The 21,770-nt window shown below is 44.6% G+C and overlaps 1 protein-coding gene across 2 annotated transcripts in view; it reads right to left on the bottom strand.

The window, feature by feature from the left end:
* Positions 1–20,590, bottom strand: part of LOC108696856 (intermediate filament family orphan 2) — a 38,677-nt gene extending 18,087 nt beyond the window's left edge. For both annotated transcript variants that reach the window (XM_018226545.2, XM_018226546.2), the window contains exon 1: positions 19,951–20,590. In XM_018226545.2, the coding sequence (XP_018082034.1) occupies positions 19,951–20,471 (521 nt within the window). In that variant the 5' untranslated portion in view covers positions 20,472–20,590. The remainder of the gene's footprint in view (positions 1–19,950) is intronic.
* Positions 20,591–21,770: the final 1,180 nt, after the last annotated feature.

The following is a 21,770-nucleotide window of genomic DNA, read 5'->3' as shown; positions in this document are numbered from 1 at the left end:
ATACAATGTGATATATTGTGTAAAGTCGCCACTCGTGATTCGCTCGATTTCCATTTGGCCAAAACAAGAGCAGTCTGTCCTGCTTCATGGGGGGATTCATTTAAAACCAGAGGGGCTCATTTATCAACACAGGGCAAATTTGCCCATGGGCAGTTACCTATAGCAACCAATCTGTGATTAGCTTTTTAAAGCCAGCTGCATGTAGAACATTGAATGCAGCAATTTTATTGGTTGCCATGGGTTACTGCCCAGAGATGACCCCCAGAGAGTTCTAGTTACACAAGGGATATGTGGAGGATGAATTACTCTGAGTTCTGTGTAACGGTCATTGTGTCAGGGCAGCTGATTAAACCAACCTGACCTGCTAAAATGTTTCAAGAGTCACAACCCCCAGTGCAGAAAGAGACAAAAGAAAACCAGAGTCGCAGGTGATGCTGCAGCCGTTTCCTCTGCAGAAATGATAAACACGAAACCCAAAGTGAAACGTTTTACACCAACAAATTCATTTGAGCTAAAAGCTTCCCAGGGAGGCAGAGAGTGGATTCCCAACAAGCTGAAGTGTTTAGGGATCGGAGTCCATTATCTGGCCCTTTAGCAAACATTTCTTTCAAGCTTCATCCCTGCAATTGGTCTGGCCCAGATATAGGTCTATTTCTGCACAGATGGGTGTTTGGTTTGGCGACATTTCCTGCTCTCTGGTCTATGGTTTCCGGTGTTTCTCTGAGTAACCATGGTAACAAAGGCGACCGTTTCTCTATTTAAGGATGTGACACATTTCATTTTTTTTCATCTCTGAATCTCAATTTCATTTCGCAAATAAGCGATTTCTCAGAAAAATTTTTTATAAGGAAACCAAAACAATCTGTGCAGCCACTGAGACAGAATGCTCCGTTAAGAATCTCAGCTGCCATAAAGCAGGACAGGACTGCTGCTTACAATGGGGATCAGATAGGATCTGTGCAGCCACTGGGACAGAATGTTCTGTTATACAGATAGCTAGAATCTCAGCTGCCATAAAGCAGGACAGGACTGCTGCTTACAATGGGGATCAGATAGGATCTGTGCAGCCACTGGGACAGAATGTTCTGTTATACAGATAGCTAGAATCTCAGCTGCCATAAAGCAGGACAGGACTGCTGCTTACAATGGGGATCAGATAGGATCTGTGCAGCCACTGGGACAGAATGTTCTGTTATACAGATAGCTAGAATCTCAGCTGCCATAAAGCAGGACAGGACTGCTGCTTACACTGGGGATCAGATAGGATCTGTGCAGCCACTGGGACAGAATGCTCTGTTATACAGATAGCTAGAATCTCAGCTGCCATAAAGCAGGACAGGACTGCTGCTTACAATGGGGATCAGATAGGATCTGTGCAGCCACTGGGACAGAATGTTCTGTTATACAGATAGCTAGAATCTCAGCTGCCATAAAGCAGGACAGGACTGCTGCTTACAATGGGGATCAGATAGGATCAGGTTGAAGGGTAAGTGTATTCAATGAATAAATGGTTATAAATCTGGAATATTGAGAGAGAAAAATGACTTTCAGTAATGGTTCCTATGGAGGAGTCCGGTTACAAACGGGAAAACAAGACACTGACACCATATTGTTCCTAAAATATCCTCAGCTCAGTGACGCGCTGGTAAATGGGATTGTGGCTAAAGATGGATCTCACTGCTGGTCGATGAATGGGCTTCCAGTGTCGCACGTCGGCTATAGGATCTCTCAGTCGGAATCAATAGACTCGGTGCCCTACATGGTCATATGGACACAGGACTGGAATTACATCTCTTGGCTAGAAAATGAATATTCAGGAATTTAAAGCAACTGTTGCATTGTGGGTGAAACAAACTCCATAGTAGAGTTAATGTGAAGACGGCCTGACTATTGCATTGTGGGAAGAAACCTCAGACTGCAGTTAACGAGGATAAAGCCCGACTGTTGCATTGTGGGAACAAAAGCCATTGTAAAAAACAAATGTGAAGAGGTTGGAAGAAGAAGAAGTGGCTCTTCCAGGGATTAGGCTCTTGTCTCGCTTCCCATGACATCATTCCTGACTTTATGAGAACGCGTCGCTAGCCCTCTCCTAATACACCGGATAACACCCAGTCTACACAGTCGCGGTGACTCTTGGTGCCCTGGCTGGGGGCCAATCTGCCCAAAACCCTTGGCATTAATGGTTTGAGGCCGAGAGTCAAGAATCTGGTTAAGATTCCAACCACTTCCCTGGGCGCGTCAGAGATTAAAGGCAACGGGTTTTACCGAATTCTGCCTCAGTGTCTGGCTGTGGATATTAGGGAGATAAACACCCAATAGGTATGTGGTTAAGGGGTGGCCTCCATGTAGGGTTGCCACCTTTTCTGGGGGGAAAATACCTTCCTATATATTTATCTTTATTCCCTATTAATAACATTGGGATCACTGACCTTCCTATATATTTATCTTTTTTCCCTATTAATAACATTGGGATCAACCATCATTTTTACTGGTCAGGCCGGTAAAATAGCGGCCAGGTGGCAACCCTACCTCCATCTGATTCCTCTCCACAGTTAATATGAGATCTGGAGGCAAAACATCTCCTTCACCTTGAACTTCACAAGGAACCCTCCATCTTGTTCAACAAACTTGGTCCCTCTTTCTTCTCCCAAGCTCCATCCTTCTAACTCCTACCAAATCCCCCCTTTTGTCTCTTATCCACTTCATCATCTAGTCATGGGGTCCCCAGCCTTTTGTAAAAAAAATTTGGAGACCAACACAAGCATGCAAAAAGTCCCTGGGGGTCCCTACTATGGGCAATGATTGGGTTTATGGAAGCCTCTGTGTGGACTGGCACCTACAGGAGACTTGGTTTGGCAAAACATGTTTTTTTAGACAACCAAAACTTGCCTCCAAAGCTGGAATTCAAAAATAAGCACCTGCTTTGAGGCCACTGGGAGCAGCAAACAATGGGTTGGAGAGCAACATGTTACTCACGAGCTACTGGTTGGGGATCACTGGTCTAGTCCTGTTTCTTCACTTCAAAGTGCTTCAGTCAACAGCACCTCCAAACATCTCCAGAACGTCACTCTCCTGGTTCCAGGGTCTTCTAAACATGGGACCCCTTCCAATCAACCAGTCAGATGGACAATTAATTACAGTTTGAAGGAAGGTCTGGGGGTACAGCTGATATTGTTGGGGTGATGACTTGTAACCAGGGGTAACTAGGATTTGAGCTTTAGCCCTCACTCATTGTGGGAAATGATCGTTATTGTTTGTATAGGGGAGGGGGATTTCCCGATACACACGACTTATGTCTCTGCTGCCTTTTTGCCACAGGGACCCCGAGTCTTTACTGCATGGGGGCCCCTTATTACAGCATTGACTAGAAATGCACATAAATTATCCAGACAGCGGATTGGTTTGGTTTCCCTATAAATAAACAGAAGATATAACCGCCGCGCTATTTATCCTCACTTAGCAGATTTGCCCCACAGGAAACTCGCCCCATTGGGAGGTTGGAGAGGTTTGATCTCTTAATAGATTTAATCTGGTGGATCCGACAGTACCGGGAGCACAAGATCTGACCTGCTCCATTAATTACCAAGTGGTACAGGAATTAAAGAGACGGAGCTGAATATGAACCACAGTGACACCTTCCCTCACCCATATGTGATGTAACCGACTCCCGCGGCCAATCGTGACGCATCTGGGGGAATTTTACAAGCAAAAAAAAAAAAAAAAAAAAAAAAAAGGGATGATCCAGCAGGAACTCGCCCGAGCCCCGGGGAAAAGGGACACCTTTATAGGTGCATCTGAGCCAAGTGCATGAAACCACATATTAACCACAGATTAGTCTTGTTGTAAAAAATGATGTGGCATAATTATATTTATTTGCAGCGGGCGTTACATCCGCCATTAATACTGCTGTGATGTCCCAGTCCTAAACTCACCATCCCAAATACACAGCCCCTCCTTACTATACACATCCCCCTCTATAACAGCACTGCCCTCCTACTGTTTACAGAATCCAAACGGTGTCCTGTCCCTTTAAGAGAAGCCAAAGACCACTGCACCCTGGGAAAGTTCTGGCATGTGCCAAGGCTAATACAGTGGGCCCCTGTGAGGACAATGAATGGGCCCTGTGTGCGGAGGGATCGCTGACTACTTATTCCTGGCCCGGCACAAAGCCACGAGATTCCAGGACAAACAGTTTCAAGAATCAGTGGAACCCAATACCTCCACGTTCCCCGGGCCGACAGATACAGGAGGTGATTTTATACCTGGTCCTTAACCCTATAGTTGCCAGGTGCTGAAATCAGTACAGAACCAACACAAAGACCCATATGCTCTGCTGATTATTGTGACGTCATCTCTGCTCTCTATCCATTAAAGCCATTCATTGGATAGGATTACAGCACATGTATTTGCCCTAATACACCAGTGATACTATTCATACAATGAACCAAACACGCAACAATAACAGTTATATAATCCTCCATCATATCAGTTACCTTCTCTCTGCAGCAGGGTTTATCCAGGGCACTCACCCCAAATCTCCCCCTAACTGGCCTTCAGACTGGGCCCCCTTAGCTCATAACAAGGTTACAGATATATAGAAACATTGGGGTGTCACCCTGCTATAGTTCCAGGGGTACCCAGGGTACAAATAAGCACTCACCCCAAATCTCCCCCTAACTGGCCTTCAGACTGGGCCCCCTTAGCTCATAACAAGGTTACAGATATATAGAAACATTGGGGTGTCATGCTGAAAGCAGATGGCACGTGCCAGTTGGGCTACAGAAATAAAGAATATTAAGTCCATGCCAGTGGGCACATGTAAATCAGACTGCCCCTGTGCATTGTGGGAAACATAATACTTGTCCCTGTCTCTGGGGAATGAACCCATTACTCTGTGCTGTTCTCTTTCCGATCCTTAAATAGGAGCCTCCTAGGGCCTCAGGGCACAGAAGCTTCAGGATAAACAGTGAGTGATTGGGAAAACATGTGCCTCTTGGACAGGAACGGTTTTGAAGCTCTGGGAGCAGTGAAGTTATTTGGCTTCATTCATTGTGACGTCGCTCAGTTTAGACCCAAACTCATTCATGAATTCAGGCTGAAAACAATTAACATTTCCTAAGTGGCACTTTAATGCTGCGTGACCCTTGGCAGGAGCCTAATAAACACTGATAATGCCCAGATTTCCTTCTAAACTCCCTGCCAGTTGGTTTGGCCCTGCCTTTGGGTCTCACACTTTTACAGTGGTTTAATAAAAAAAAAAGCTCAATGGTTTTCCTGAAAAAGTGACGCTCTCTAGAATAAGAGTTGTAATTCCCTTTCTTGAAATGGGCTGTTGTATCCACCATTACTTCCACTGCATGATGGGAATTCTACAACTCCCTGGCTGGCACAGACCGTGAATATAAAGGGGCTGTTACCCTTTAAATTAACTGTTAGTAGGATGTAGAGAGTGATATTCGGAGACAATTTGCAATCGGTTTTCACTTATTATTATTTGTGGTTTTTGAGCTTTTTATTCAGCAGCTCTTCATTTTGCAGTTTCAGCCGTCTGGTTGTTAGGGTCCTAATTCACATAGCAACTATTGCATTTGAATAAGAGACTGGAATATGAATAGGAGAGACCTGAATAGAAAGATGAGTAATAAAAAGTAGCAATAACAATACATTTGTAGCCTTACAGAAGAGCATTTGTTTTTTAGATTGGGGGGTCAGTGACCCCCCTTTGAAAGCTGGAAAGAGACAGAAGAAAAAGGCAATTAATTAAAAAAACCATAAAAAATAAATAATGAAGACCAATTGAAATGTTATCTAGAATTAGCCATTCTATAAAAGCCTAAAAATTAACTTAAAGGTGCACTTTAAGTTAATTTTGGGCACAGTAAGTCTCATTGTGACGTCACACAGATCACATGTTTTGCAGGACTCGCATAACTAAACGTCTCTGCACTTATCTGTAGACGCCACAATTTCCAGCTTCCCTCGCACATGAGCAGCAGCAGCAGCCGCAGGTGAATAGTAACGGCCTCAAAGGGACAGAGTTTATTACATAAAAGAATTCTATGGCCGACACCTGATCTGTGGGGGTAACTGGATGCGACTGGGAATTGTTGGGAATAGAGAGACCAAGTGAGAGGCCGGACATTCCACAGGACAAAGGCAGAAAACAACACAGATAATAAATACCTAAATCCACCCATTGTGACATCAATCGTTTCTCCTTTAAACCGGAATTTGCCACTTTCAGAACAAAAGCAAGGTCTCTCCTTTCTTTCTATTACTTATGCAACATGGCAGCTCCCCTTAGTGATTTAGTTACAAGAGAGGGAGAGATAAGAAAGCTCAGCTGGGGAAGAGCAAACAAAACCACCAATTAAAATCTCCGCTTGGGCCCTGCGTGCGCCTCCAACAAAGCCCCTCCCACAGCCAAAGCGTAAATACGGAGAATGTAAGAAATCTAACGGAGACTGGTGAATAATCAGCAATTTAAATGTACACGTGGGACGAGGCCATGAAGAGGGATATTGATTTCTGTCCAAAAAGGGTCAAGTGTCAGTTATATGGGCGGAGCCACGTCAGCTGCCACCCACCGTTAACTCAATCAATGCCAGATTTGAATCATCTGTCTGCAGGTCACACGATTTCAAATGTTTTCTATTTGCTGCCCTGCTGGTTCCGACTCCCGCAACAATGTAGCAGCCGATCAAGAGAGCTGACTGTGCTACATTGTTTCAGGAGTCAGAACCAGAGACTAAAAAGAAATAAATAGATGAGACTTGGCAGCTTGGCACAAACACACAGGGAAATGCGCTCAGTTCTGCAGTCGGAAATACGTTTCTCTCCAGGAGACACATCCCCCCCTGCGTCTGCCTTTGCCCCTTCCCCAGTCCCTGAACTGATTGCTAATTCCTGACACTCACAGGAAAATCCGCTGACTCGGAGGAAAACCACTTCCCCCCTAGAGATCCGATTGGCCGGTTACTGTACAGTGATGAGACTGCAGTGTCTGCCCGAGACCCTCCCCCTTAGCTGGAACACTGGAAGTTTTAAAGGGGAAGTATCTCCTCATCAATCAACTCCCTGCCTCCAGTATCAAAACTCAAAGAGGGTTCTGCTATTTCTAACACTGTACAAGCAGCACCAACAAATGCAATTTATTTACATTAATCCCACAACCCGACTGCCCTTACAGCAATAAACCCTTCCTAAGGTGATGGTGAAATCTCCTTTCCTCTCCACCAATGAATCACTCATTCCCCTCTCTTGGTAGGGAATCCCATAACCTGACTGTCCTTACAGTAAAGAACCCCTTCCTATGCTGATGGTGAGATTTCCTTTCCTCCCCACCAATGAATCACTCATTCCCCCTCTCTTGGTAGGGAATCCCATAACCTGACTGTCCTTACAGTAAAGAACCCCTTCCTATGCTGATGGTGAAATCTCCTTTCCTCTCCACCAATGAATCACTCATTCCCCTCTCTTGGTAGGGAATCCCATAACCTGACTGTCCTTACAGTAAAGAACCCCTTCCTATGCTGATGGTGAGATTTCCTTTCCTCCCCACCAATGAATCACTCATTCCCCTCTCTTGGTAGAGAATCCCATAACCTGACTGCCCTTACAGTAAAGAACCCCTTCCTATGCTGATGGTGAGATCTCCTTTCCTCCCCACCAATGAATCACTCATTCCCCCTCTCTTGGTAGGGAATCCCATAACCTGACTGTCTTTACAGTAAAGAACCCCTTCCTATGCTGATGGTGAGATCTCCTTTCCTCCCCACCAATGAATCACTCATTCCCCCTCTCTTGGTAGGGAATCCCATAACCTGACTGTCCTTACAGTAAAGAACCCCTTCCTATGCTGATGGTGAGATCTCCTTTCCTCCAGGATCACATACAATACAGAGTTAACCATTCACGTAACAGCTACAATGAAACTGTGCTGATTACAGCAAGATACAGAGCAGCAAGGAAGGGGGTTACAGACGGAGTAACTGTATTGATTGTGTGTAAATACTGGATCCTCAGACACAGAATGTTACATTGAAACACTGAGCTTTCCCTTCTCTGCTTCTCTCACTGCCCTGAGATACAACAGAGACAAGAGAAAGTGTCAGAATAAATAATAAATAAATGTCATTTACAGAACCTACAGTTATTGCTTCAAATAGTCAGAAAACTAATTCAGCTCCCAGAATGCTCAGAAAGCCAATGACTGTCTTAGAAAATGCCACACCATATATACAGTATTATAAGGGATAATGTACCCCCTACTGTAAATGATAAGGATATTAGAAGTCACTGAGGGGTTGTTCTGTGACCATATAAAGACACAAGGCTGCAGGCTGAGTTATACAGGGAACTCTGAGTATCACTCATGTATTATAAGGATAATGTACCCCCTACTGTAAATGATAAGGATATTAGAAGTCACTGAGGGGTTGTTCTGTGACCATATAAAGACACAAGGCTGCAGGCTGAGTTATACAGGGAACTCTGAGTATCACTCATGTATTATAAGGGATAATGTACCCCCTAGTGTAAATGATAAGGATATTAGAAGTCACTGAGGGGTTGTTCTGTGACCATATAAAGGCACAAGGCTGCAGGCTGAGTTATACAGAGAACTCTGAGTATCACTCATGTATTATAAGGGATAATGTACCCCCTACTGTAAATGATAAGGATATTAGAAGTCACTGAGGGGTTGTTCTGTGACCATATAAAGGCACAAGGCTGCAGGCTGAGTTATACAGGGAACTCTGAGTATCACTCATGTATTATAAGGGATAATGTACCCCCTACTGTAAATGATAAGGATATTAGAAGTCACTGAGGGGTTGTTCTGTGACCATATAAAGGCACAAGGCTGCAGGCTGAGTTATACAGGGAACTCTGAGTATCACTCGTGTATTATAAGGGATAATGTAACCCCTACTGTAAATGATAAGGATATTAGAAGTCACTGAGGGGTTGTTCTGTGACCATATATAGGCACAAGGCTGCAGGCTGAGTTATACAGGGAACTCTGAGTATCACTCATGTATTATAAGGGATAATGTACCCCCTACTGTAAATGATAAGGATATTAGAAGTCACTGAGGGGTTCTGTGACCATATAAAGACACAAGGCTGCAGGCCGAGTTATACAGGGAACTCTGAGTATCACTCATGTATTATAAGGGATAATGTACCCCCTACTGTAAATGATAAGGATATTAGAAGTCACTGAGGGGTTCTGTGACCATATAAAGACACAAGGCTGCAGGCCGAGTTATACAGGGAACTCTGAGTATCACTCATGTATTATAAGGGATAATGTACCCCCTTCTGTAAATGACACAAGGCTGCAGGCCGAGTTATACAGGGAACTGCATCTCCAACATAAGTGCTTATTCATTAGGGTGGGATATTAACCCTTAGGACCACCATTTTGTTAATGCAGGAAACTCCCAGCCAATTACACACATGACCCCATGATGCGACCCACCCTCCCAGAGATTCAGACACAATGGGAGGGAGAGACAAGTTTCCTGATCACAAAACAACACATGGCACCTCCCCCCCCGCTTGCGAATATCACAATTGTGTCGTCACACTTCCTGCTCCCACTCACCCACAATCACACATTTCCGCTGCTCACTAAGCTCACAAATAAATTTATATATTTTCTCCAGGTCTTGTAACCCATAGCAACCAATTGGTAAGTGGCGTTTTGTTTGGTTGCTGAGAGTGTGGGTAAGCTTAGCACTTCTCATTACATTATCCCATTACATCTCGTATGTTATATCTGGTGCCGCTGAGCATTAGGGTATTTTTAGGGTGCTCTCTGGCTGCACCCAGTCTGTAAGGGAAGAGCCTCAGTTGGATTTAGAAAACTAAAAATGGAGAATGAGCTCAAAGGAAGGTTAATAATCAGCCCCTCAGCCCTAATAGACAGACCTAAAGGCCCATTTATCAAAGTCCGAATTCATCTCATTTTCTGTATAATACTCCGACCAAATTCCCCTTATTTATCAATGCATTTTCCAGACAATTTTCTGTACAGGAAAACCCCCAAAAAAAAAAAAAATTGTGAAAAATATGTATCTTACGAATTGTTCGGATTTTCCACCCGTAAACTCAGATTTTTTTAAAATTTTTGCCCAAAAACCACAAAGTCTTCGGATTACTGCACGAAACCCAGCGCAGATAAGGAAATCTTTGGCACCCCTCCCATTGACTTATATACAACCTCGGCAGGTCTGAGAGGCAGGATTTTCGGATTCTGACTTTTTCCATCCTCGGGGTATAATAAATCCCAAAATATTTGTGGGTTTTTTTCCCACTAAAACTTCAGATATTCTTGGCAAAAAAAATAAATAAAAAACACAACAACTAGGGATGCACCGAATCCAGGGTTCAGTTCGGGATTCGCCAGGATTTGGCGTTTTTCAGCAGGATTCGGCCAAATCCTTCTACCCAGCTGAACCGAATCTGAATTTGCATATGCAAATTAGGGGCGGGGAGGGAAATTGCATGACTTGTTGTCACAAAACAAGTAAAAAATGAATTTTCCCCTTCCCGCCCCGAATGTAAATATGCAAATTTGGAATTAGTTTGGTATTTGGCTGAATCTTTCGCGTAGGATTCGGGGGTTCGAACTAATCCAAAATAATGGAATCGATGCTTCCTACAAAAAATTAAAAATTAATAAATTTTAATAAATAACCCCCTTATAGTTCCAACCGACTGATTTCAGCTTCCTCAGCAGAACCCTCGGGTCGGTGCCGGTTCCCTCCAGCTCACACCAGGGGAAGAAATAAAAATCGGCAGAAACCTCTATAAGAGGAAAGTGCACAAATAGGAACAGACGTCCCCCGGCTGCCCAGCTTGGGGGTATCAAATAGCAGAGACTCACACCCGGGTGCTGGAGGGCTGCCAGTTGTACCAAGCAGGAAACACATGGAAGTGGGTGTAATTTGGGTCGGCTTGTGTTCTCTCTAAACCGATTGCTGGACTACAACTCCCAACAGCCATGGCCTGGGATTATCCGAAAGCTTGAAACTAATGGGGCTAGAGACTTCAGGTGGGTGGTTCGGTCCAATGTCTGAACTTGCCAGTAATAGCCGGGCAGCTACATGGGCATCACACAAATGGCACAACTTGGCACCATCCCTGGAGAGGCTGATACACAGTATATGTAGGCTATTGTACAGCGCTACAGACTATGCTGGAGATATAGAAGCAGAGGGTAAGTGCCGGTGCCCAAGCCGAGTGATAAATCTAAATGCAGTAACTTGGCACAGACAATGCCGGGGATTTGCCGCGTCTCTGGAAAGCAGAGTTCCTGGATGTAAGAAAATCATTAGGAGGCTTCTTGCTTCTCCCACGAGGCCTCACTTTCCATTACTTGGCGCTGAAAAATCTCCTGCCGCACGTTGGGTCCAGTTACAGATCCTTTTGGAGGAGGGGAAATAACTCAGTGAGTTCAGAGGAATCTGGAGAGTCGCGTGCGATGCCACATTAGTACCAGGCCCAGACTGGCAGAGCCCTCCACAGTCTCATCATGTTTATTCTACGGTTAACTTCCCCTTTAAGTAACACAATGTTTCAATCACCAACAAATGTTTCACTTTTCATTCCTTTACCTAAAGCCAAAGACTGGACTGGACTCTCATTACTTTGTTCTCAAATGCCCTTCAGAGGGATCAGCGCCAGGACCCTCAGCCCACAATTTTCTGCTTCGACGCTTTCGTCTGGCGACATAACTGCTCAGTGATGCCTAACGACTTCCACATGCGATAAATGCCTCGTTAGGCCAACAAACGTGGTAACGACCAATTATTTCATCTCTGAGATTTCTGTGTTAATAGGGAATTAACTGTCCTCACGTATCCCTCAACTAATGCACAGGAATGTCACTAGAGCTGCCATATTGATTCCCTTAGACAGTACAGTATGAGGGTATAGCTTATTGTGTGCCCAGAACATTCCTTCTCTGTATATTTGTATTTATACATATGGGAGGAGGAGGTGCCATATTGATTCCCTTAGACAGTACAGTATGAGGGTATAGCTTATTGTGTGCCCAGAACATTCCTTCTCTGTATATTTGTATTTATACATATGGGAGGAGGAGGTGCCATATTGATTCCCTTAGACAGTACAGTATGAGGGTATAGCTTATTGTGTGCCCAGAACATTCCTTCTCTGTGTATTTGTATTTATACATATGGGAGGAGGGAGGTGCCATATTGATTCCCTTAGACAGTACAGTATGAGGGTATAGCTTATTGTGTGCCCAGAACATTCCTTCTCTGTATATTTGTATTTATACATATGGGAGGAGGGAGGTGCCATATTGATTCCCTTAGACAGTACAGTATGAGGGTATAGCTTATTGTGTGCCCAGAACATTCCTTCTCTGTATATTTGTATTTATACATATGGGAGGAGGAGGTGCCATATTGATTCCCTTAGACAGTACAGTATGAGGGTATAGCTTATTGTGTGCCCAGAACATTCCTTCTCTGTGTATTTGTATTTATACATATGGGAGGAGGGAGGTGCCATATTGATTCCCTTAGACAGTACAGTATGAGGGTATAGCTTATTGTGTGCCCAGAACATTCCTTCTCTGTATATTTGTATTTATACATATGGGAGGAGGGAGGTGCCATATTGATTCCCTTAGACAGTACAGTATGAGGGTATAGCTTATTGTGTGCCCAGAACATTCCTTCTCTGTATATTTGTATTTATACATATGGGAGGAGGAGGTGCCATATTGATTCCCTTAGACAGTACAGTATGAGGGTATAGCTTATTGTGCGCTGAACAATAAAAGCAGAAATATGATTGGTTACTGTGGTTAATTGGACTATAAGGACGCACAGGATTTCCATCATTTGAAAGACCTCAACAGGGGATTCTGGGAGTAGTAGTTCTTCTATAGTGTTAGCCACTGCTCTCACCTTCTATAGACATAGTGAACCAAAGCAAAGGAAGGTGCCGGCCCTGTGAATATGGACTAGCAGGTCTCCTGTGGCATTTGCCTTTGGGACTGATAACGTTTATTGGGAGACAAGTTGGGTGGAGGCAGGAGGGCCACATAACTCACATTGTTCAGTCTCTTGTGGAATTTGTGAGACACCTGGGAGAGAGCCGGCCGCCCCATAATAACCCCGTCATTATCTGTAAATACCAGGACCCGCTGACTCGGAATGTCTGGCACCTGCCAATACCAGCACTGACTCTTTCCACCTTTCAAATGGGGGTCACTGACCCCATCTAAAAAACAAATGCTCTGTAAGGCTATTGCTACTTTTTATTCCTTATCTTTCTATTCAGGCCTCTCCTATTCATATCTCAGTCTCTTATTCAAATCAGTGCATGGTTGCTAGGGGAATTTGGATCCTAGCAACCAGACGGCTGAAATTGCAAACTGCAGAGCTGCTGAATAAAAAAAACTAAATAACTTCATAATAAAAAATGAAAACCAATTTCAAATTGTTGAATTTCAGACTTAGAGGCAAGTTTTGTTGCATAAAAAAACAGATGTACTGCCAAACAGAGCTTCCTATTGGCTGCCAGTCCACATAGGGGCTACCAATAGCCAATCACAGCCCTTATCTCACCCCAAGAACTTGTTTCATTCTTGTGTTGCTCCCCAACTCCTTTTACATCTGAATGTTGCTCACCGGTGAATAAGGTTGGGGATCCCTGAGTTAATTTAAAGGTGAACAAACCCTTTAAACTGTCGCACCGCAGGTTCTTAATCCCATGAAACACCCAGAAAACATTTGTGACTTGGTTCCGCCTCTCGTTATCTCACCCGACCTGGGGGTAAATATGAAATGAGCAAACTGGGCCGCACAGCTGACAGTCTATCAGCAGATAAGGAGCAGATAACAGGAACGTGGTTACGGGTTATTTAAAGGGAAAATCACTACACAATTAGCACATTTTACCATGACCGGTCCCTAAATACTTTGCAGTTGGTCTTTATTTTTTAAGCAATAGGCTGCTGTGCAACCAGCCAACATCCCACTCATTCACACGCTGCTGTTTGCCCCTGGGGTCCTGTTACAGAAAAGGTTTCTGGGTAATGGAATGCCACAGGCGCAGCTGCTGATTGGCTGCCGGAATTCCACTGCAGAATCTTTGTCCCTTTGCCATAGTGATAAATGTACCCCCCATTGTTAGAAATTCCCAAATCACCGGCCCGTGACCCTTCCGACATCCCAACCATAAAACTGAGCTATAAAACCGCATGGGAAAGGGACGCAGCCTAGGAAATGCGACGATTTACGTAAAACTCCCAGATGTATTAACTCTTTATGTGGAGGGGAATAAAATAACATTTATAGGCTCCAATAAAGCAGCGGGGGGGGGGGACATCCAACCCTACGAGCCAATGAAACGGTTAATTTCGCTACATTAAACTTTTGTTTCCTCGGCCAATAGCAATAAAGCTGCGCCAGTCCCCAAAATAGTTTCCCTTTAACTGGAATCCCACCCAAGATCCAGGGGGTTTAATTGCTCCGCACTTTGTATAGTGAGACTTCTCTTTACTACAGTGACCTCAGTGTAAACAACAGAAATAGTGATCAGCAGGCGCGAATTTGTCTGCGTCAATTTCTTTGGCGTCAGCGACAATTCCGACGCCGGCGACAGCTCAGAGGCCGCGACAATTGAACAGACGCCCATTGACTTTAACGCAGGTTAAATGTTGCCAGCATCAAACTTGACACCGTCTATTTTGCCGCTGGCGAATTGTCGCCGGCATCAAAATTCGTGTTCCGCTAATTTTCCACCCGTTTCGCAAATTTCATGGGAAATTGCTGAATTTTTTGGCAAAACAGGACAAATTCGCCCATCACTAAAAAGAAACCCTGGGGCTTATTTATAAACACTGGGCAAATTTGAACTCGGGCAGTAACCCATAGCAACCAATCAGTATTCAGCAAAACATTTGATTAGTTGCCACCAGTTACTGCCCGAGTGAATATTTGCCCAGTGTTTATAAACGAGCCCCTATGAGACTTTCTGTATAAGGAAGCAACAGCCGCACATGATTTAGAGAACTCGCTTTACTGCAGAGCTGTGAATACACTTGCACTACATGAATACACATACAGGTGCATACAGCAGGACTGATTGGCCAGGAATGAGTAGAGAGACAGTCATGTGATTAGACGGATGCAGAAAGAACTGTAAGGAGGGCAGGGGCCCCAGGGCCCATAAGTCTATAGTTAGACCACAGACAGCAGCTTAAATAGCAGGTCTATTAGAAAGAGTTGGGAAATTGGGTACAAATGAGAAACTGTCATGCCATCCAGGAGGGTTTTATATTGGTGTTAAAGGGGTTGTTCCCCTTTAAATTACCTGTTAGTATGATGTAGAGAGGGATATTCTGAGACAATATGCAATTGGTCTTCATTTTTTATTATTTGTGGTTTTTGACTTATTTAGCTTTTTATTCAGCAGCTCTGCAGTTTGCAATTTGTGCCATCTGGTTGCTAGGGTCCAAATTCCCCTAGCAACCATGCACTGATTTGAATAAGAGACTGGAATATGAATAGGAGAGGCCTGAATAGAAAGTAGCAATAACAATACATTTGTAGCCTTACAGAGCATGTGCATCTTACATGGGGTCAGTGACCCCCATTTGAAAGCTGGAAGAAGATGAAAGGAAAAGGGCAAATAATTCAAAAACTATAAAAAAAAAAAAAATCATCAACAAAGACCAATTGAAAAGTTGCTTAGAGATGGCCATTCTATAACAAACTAAAGTTAAGTAAAAGGTGAACCAGCCCTTTAATGAGATGCCACAGATTCCCGCGGGCGCGACGCTGACTGGCACACAATGGGTTAGGACTTCAAAAACAACTTGGGGTGTAAAACAAGGTCCTTAGCGGGCGAGTCGGGGCACGTACAGCAAACAATGAGCCAACAGGTGGCGATCCAATGAGATGGAGTCAGGCTGTGCTACAACTCTCCCTGCCCAAGTGATGGGGATTAAAGGGGAAGTGATTTTGCCAAATGAAAGAACATTATAATCATGGAGGAAGGTCACTATACGCGGGAATGTGCCGGGGACACTGAGAAATGGCCACTGCAGGACGATCAAAGGGGAAGCAAGAGTTTGTTTAACTCGAGGTTTAGTTGCTTTGGAAGGTTCTCTGAAGGCTGAGCTGCATTTAGTCGATCTGGGCCAGGAGCATGAAGGGCAACCGGGAGAGGGAGGTCAATGAAGCTGCAGCCAGGGAGATGGATATGGGACTCAATACTGATATTTATAAGAGACCAATGAAAGGGAAGAGCAGTTGGTGTATCAGCCTGAGAGCAGCAATAGTAGTAGTAGATCACTAGAAAGGCCGCCCTGCAGAGGTGGATAATGCTTGTTGCACCTAATGAGAATTCCAGAGATTCCGAATGTAAAGGAAGGAATCTCACGTATAAATACCAAACATGGAAAGGACAAATGAGCCAATTAACCCCATTCCTTGTTTATAAATAAAGGTAAATACACAAAGTAGAGTTGCCCTTTAACTCCGGCCCTGGGGTGAGACACAGAGACAGGGGTCGGATGGAATGAGTGAAATCCTATAATTCCTCGGGAGGTGAGAGACTGTCGGTCGCGTAGGGGAATGAGAAAGACAAACATGTTCTCCCTCTTTCCTTTGCTCCGAGGCACAGACTCTTGTTTAGCCAGAATTTCCCCCCATTGACCCCAACATAAACAACCCACTGCCTGGTACCAGTATCTCTGCCCAATGTTTCTCTGTGATACCTGCCACCAACCCCGATAATAAAGGGACCCACAGTTTGAGAGGCCACGGGATGCAGCAGTGAAAAAGCAAAGAAATTCAGCACATTTATATTTTTAAAGGGGTTGTTCACCTTTAAATTAACTGTTAATATGATGTAGAGAGGGATATTCTGAGACAATTTGCAATTGGTTTTCATTTTTTATTATTTGTAGTTCGAGTAATTTAGCTATTTAATCAGCAGCTCTCCAGTTTGTAATTTCAGCCAACTGGTTGCTAGGGTCCAAATTCCCCTAGCAACCATGCACTGATATGAATAAGAGACTGGAATATGAATAGGAGAGGCCTGAATAGAAAGATGAGGAATAAAAAGTAGCAATGACAATATATTTGTAGCCTTACAGAGTTTTTTTAGATGGGGTCAGCGACCCCATTTAAAGCTAGAAAGAGTCAGAAGAAGAATGCAAATCATTCAAAGCCTATAAAAAGGAATAAATGAAGACCAGTTGAAAGGTTGCTTGGAATTAGCTGTTCTATATTATACTAAAAGTCAACTAAAAGGAGAAGCACCCGTGTAATAGGAAAAGGCCGTGATGTATAGTGAGGCAAGTGGTTGGATGTGTAACTAGTGTGTAACTAGTGTGTAACCAGTGTGTATAACAATTATCAGTAGAATTTCATATAATCAATGTAACCTGCTCAATTATTAATTTCCAGGCTGTCAGGGGATGCTGGGAGTTGTATTTCAGTACTATTGGGCCCCTCCCCACTAATCTAAACCGGGTCCATTAACCCCTCATTCCCCTCAGGTCAAACCCAAAATCTCTACTTTCTGTGCAACTCCAGGCAGGGGGCTCTGGCAGATTATTAACCTGGAGCCACATTGTTCTACTTTTCTCACTAATTAAATAAATAGAAAAATAGCAGGAAAATCTAAGATTTATTAGGAAAGTGAATGGAATGAAACCTGCCCCCCCCTCCTCATTTCCTAAACTGCCCTATGGGTGTAACACCCCCCCCCCTGAAGATTTTCTGTATAGAGGGTCCGTGCATTCCCCACCCCTATATATAATATATACACACACACACACACAGATAAATATCCTGTATATAGAGACAAATACATTAAGGGTCATTTATCAACACTGGGCAGATTTGCCCATGGGCAGTAACCCATGGCAACCAATCAGATTGCTGCTTTCATTGTCCCACTTTCAGCTGTCTTTATAAAGCTAATCGCTGATTGGTTGCTATAGGTTTGCCCAGTGTTGATAAATGAGCCCCAATTGTATTCACTACATTGTATCACAGTTATTCCAAGTAACCACAATGAATTCTGGGATTTTACCCAAAGTAATGAAACATATCCCCGGATTCCCTGCAACCTCGGCCAATGATCACCGGCACCCAGAGCTTTATCCTTTCTTATCCTTGTGGCTTCAATAAACTAAGTTTATTTACCCTATAATTAATAAATTGAGAATAAAGGTTAATTACGCCTATACACCGATTATAACGATCCCACCTCCCAATATCCATTCATTCCTCATTGTGTCCGTCTGTTTACATTCCCTGCACTGCTGATTGTGAGTCCTGAAACAATGTAGCAGGAGCCAGCTGATTACTAAATATAAATTAGTTCTTTTGTCTGTGGCTCAACTCAGGGTGAAACTAAAGTTCTGCTCAATGAGTCCGGCTCGTTAGTCACACTGTAGTTTCCGCTCTATAGTCGAAGCTGCTAATTAAGAGGCACAAAAATAAAAGGATGCCATTGGCTAAAACTAATGCACTTTTTTGGGCATCTTTTCAGTATCAGTGATGTTCAGACTGTTTTTTTTTATTGCTTAACTACAGTTCCCAGTAATCCCAGACACCAGTAAAACTCCCTGCAGCCTCTGCCAAAGTCTGGACTCCCTGCACTAAAATAATCTCAGGCCGGGCCTTTAGCCCTCAGGTCACAATTAGACACGTGTCCCGGCTGCACAAACTGCCCCCCCCCCCCAAACTGCCGAGGGGCTCAGACATATTTAGGATGAGGCAGCAGTTCATATATATATATATAACCCACGGGCTAAAACTGGCACAACAGGAGGTGCATGGACTAAATAACTGGCAACCCTTATGCTTCTGAGCACCGGGCCCACATTCATTTGCTGCAGGACTGTAACTCCCAGCACCCCCCAAAATAAATCTACAACTGGGGGTGACATGTTTCTGGGGGGCTGTAACACCTCAACGCCACCTTGGGTTTCCCATGAATTTCTATGGAAGGAGCAGAAGTGAAGCTGCAGTGCAGATCCCTCGCAGCATTACAACATCTTGCAGATACTCAGCAGGACCTGCCCTGGTTACTCGCCCCGGAAATGGCTCACTCAGGCCCCCCATTAGGGACGTCTCCCCCATCTGCCCTCAGTACACAGCCGGGAACCCCCAAAATAGTGACAAATATGATACGACAGCAGAAATGAGCCGTGGGGAGGGGGTGATGGGCCCCATCCCTGTGTTACTGAATTGTCAGCAGAATCAGCTCCTATAATATAAAGTCTGCCTAGAATAATATCAGCCTATAATAATATAATATCTGCCTATAATAATATATCTGCCTATAATATAAAATAATATCTGCATATAATAAAATATCTGCCTATAATATAAAATAATATCTGCATATAATAAAATATCTGCCTATAATATAATATCTGCATCATATCTCATGGCAGCTGCAGTGGGCACAGCTAATGTCACCCCAAAACCAGCCAATCTGGGCATAAAGACACCCCCACATTAGAACAAAGCCCTTTGCTCAGAACCAAACCAGGCCCATCCTGCTGCCCAGGGAGAAAATAATGACCCGCTGCCCTTGGATACGGGGCAAATAGTAGCCCGGGGGCAAGTGGATTCCCAGCAGCCCCAGCAAAGTATTTACAAACAGAATAAGGCGACAGTGAGGGGACGTGGGGTGCAAAAAGCAGAGGTGGGAGTGGCAGGGAGACAAGTGGGGTGGGGACTGTGGCTCATTGAATTGGGGTGATAGGGAAATCTGAAGGGGAGAATGTGGGTTGAAAAGGGATGTGGGGGAGAGACAGGGGAGGATTGGGGAGCAGAGACAGGGGGTGACTTTGGGGGCGGGGCTGCTATGGGCCATTGATTGTTCCCAGACTAATAAATGGGGGGTCAGTGAATATTGGGGGACACTTACTTGATCCTGTACTCGTCCCTCTCCCGCTTGACTTTGGCCAATACATTGTACAGGGCCCTGATCTCGGGGGTGATCGTGTCGATCTGAACCCCAACTCCATCAGGATGAGTCCAAGACACCCCGGGGCCCTGTACAGTCTCCAGGGAGCCCCCGCCGGTGCGTCTGACGTGGGAGTAAGTCCAGATGGTCCCGGGGAGGCGGCTGTAGGGGGGGTTGTTGTTATTGGGGGGCTGGTTGAGGTTCGGGGGGTCGGTCTGGACTCCCTGGTCCCGGCGGAAGATGCGGAAGCGGCTCCTGCGCTCCTGTTGCTGCTGCTGATACTGATTGTGCAGTTGCTTCTCCAACAGTCGGTTCCGCCGCTCCAGTTCGTGAACCTTCGCCAGGAAACATCGGAAACGAACGTTCAGAGTCTTCAGCGCGTGGATATTGGAGCCCAGGTCGTTGCGCAGAGCCGAGGTCGCGGCTGTTCCCGGAGGAGACTCCCCGGCCCGAGCCAATTCCCCGAATAATAACGAGTTCATCCTCCCGGCCGTGTCCGCTCAGTGTCCCGGGGACAGAGGAGAATCCGATGCGGCTCAGACTTCTCTCAATACTTCCATCCTCGCCAACTGCTCCTGCGCTTTGTACTGGCACCGCCCTCTAGTGTCCGCCTTGTGCGCTGCACCCCGCCCACTGGCACCGCCCCGCCCACTGGCACTGGCCCCTCCCACTGGCACTGGCACCGCCCACTGGCACCGCATCGCTCCCCTGATACACACAGGTATAGGCAAGGAATGGGCTCTCTCTCATTGTGACTGCTGAAACAATGTAGCAGAAATGTACAACTGATTCAGGAGTCAGAAGCAGCAGTGCCAGGGTGAGACAAGGGGTGGGAAGGGATTCTGGGTAATGAGCTCAGCAGGGCACTAATTGGGCAATTAGGGTTAATTGGGGTTAATTTCAGTTGTGCTGGGAACAAGGTCTGCTTGTTTCTGGCACTGGGATCAATTGTGGGTTCAGGCCCCTCAAACAGACAAGTTTGTTGCCACTGCAGTAGGTTTTATAATGATTTTACTGCAATAGGATCAGGGTTGGGGGTTAGAGATCGATTTTGGCCAAGTTTCTAGTCCCAGGGCAACCTCAGCACCTACTGTCTGTAATGAGATTAAATGGGTGATGGGTGGGGAGAAAGGACCCTTGGCACAAAATACTGTGGTTTTAGTATGTTATAGAATGGCTAATTCTAAGCAACTTTTCAATTGGACTGTTTCCTTTTTATAGTTATTGAATTATCTGCCTTCCTATTCTGATTCTTTCCAGCTTTGAAATGGGGGTCACTGACCCCATCTAAAAAACAAATGCTCTGTAAGGCTACACATGTATTGTTATTGTTACTTTTTATTCCTCATATTTCTATTCAGGCCTCTCCTATTCATATTCCCGTCTCTTATTCAAATCAATGCATGGTTACTAGGGGAATTTAGGCCCTAGCAACCAGATGGCTGAAATTACAAACTGGAGAACTGCTGAATAAAAAGCTAAATAAGTCAAAAAAAAAAAAAATTAAGACCGATTGCAAATTGTCTCAGAATATCCCTCTCTACATCATACTAACAGTTAACTCAAAAGTGAACAACCCCTTTAACCATCACAGGACTAGACATACTTGTAGCCAATCAGAATATTAGAATCTTACAGGACTAGACATATGTGTAGCCAATCAGAATATTAGAATCTTACAGGACTAGACATACGTGTAGCCAATCAGAATATTAGAATCCTACAGGGCTAGACATATGTGTAGCCAATAAGAATATTAGAACCTTACAAGACTAGACATA

The sequence above is a fragment of the Xenopus laevis genome, chromosome 7L, assembly GCF_017654675.1.
Source record: "Xenopus laevis strain J_2021 chromosome 7L, Xenopus_laevis_v10.1, whole genome shotgun sequence".
Taxonomy (NCBI): domain Eukaryota; kingdom Metazoa; phylum Chordata; class Amphibia; order Anura; family Pipidae; genus Xenopus; species Xenopus laevis.
Note: the sequence above shows the minus strand (reverse complement) of the source record. Positions and strands in the feature narration are given on the sequence as shown.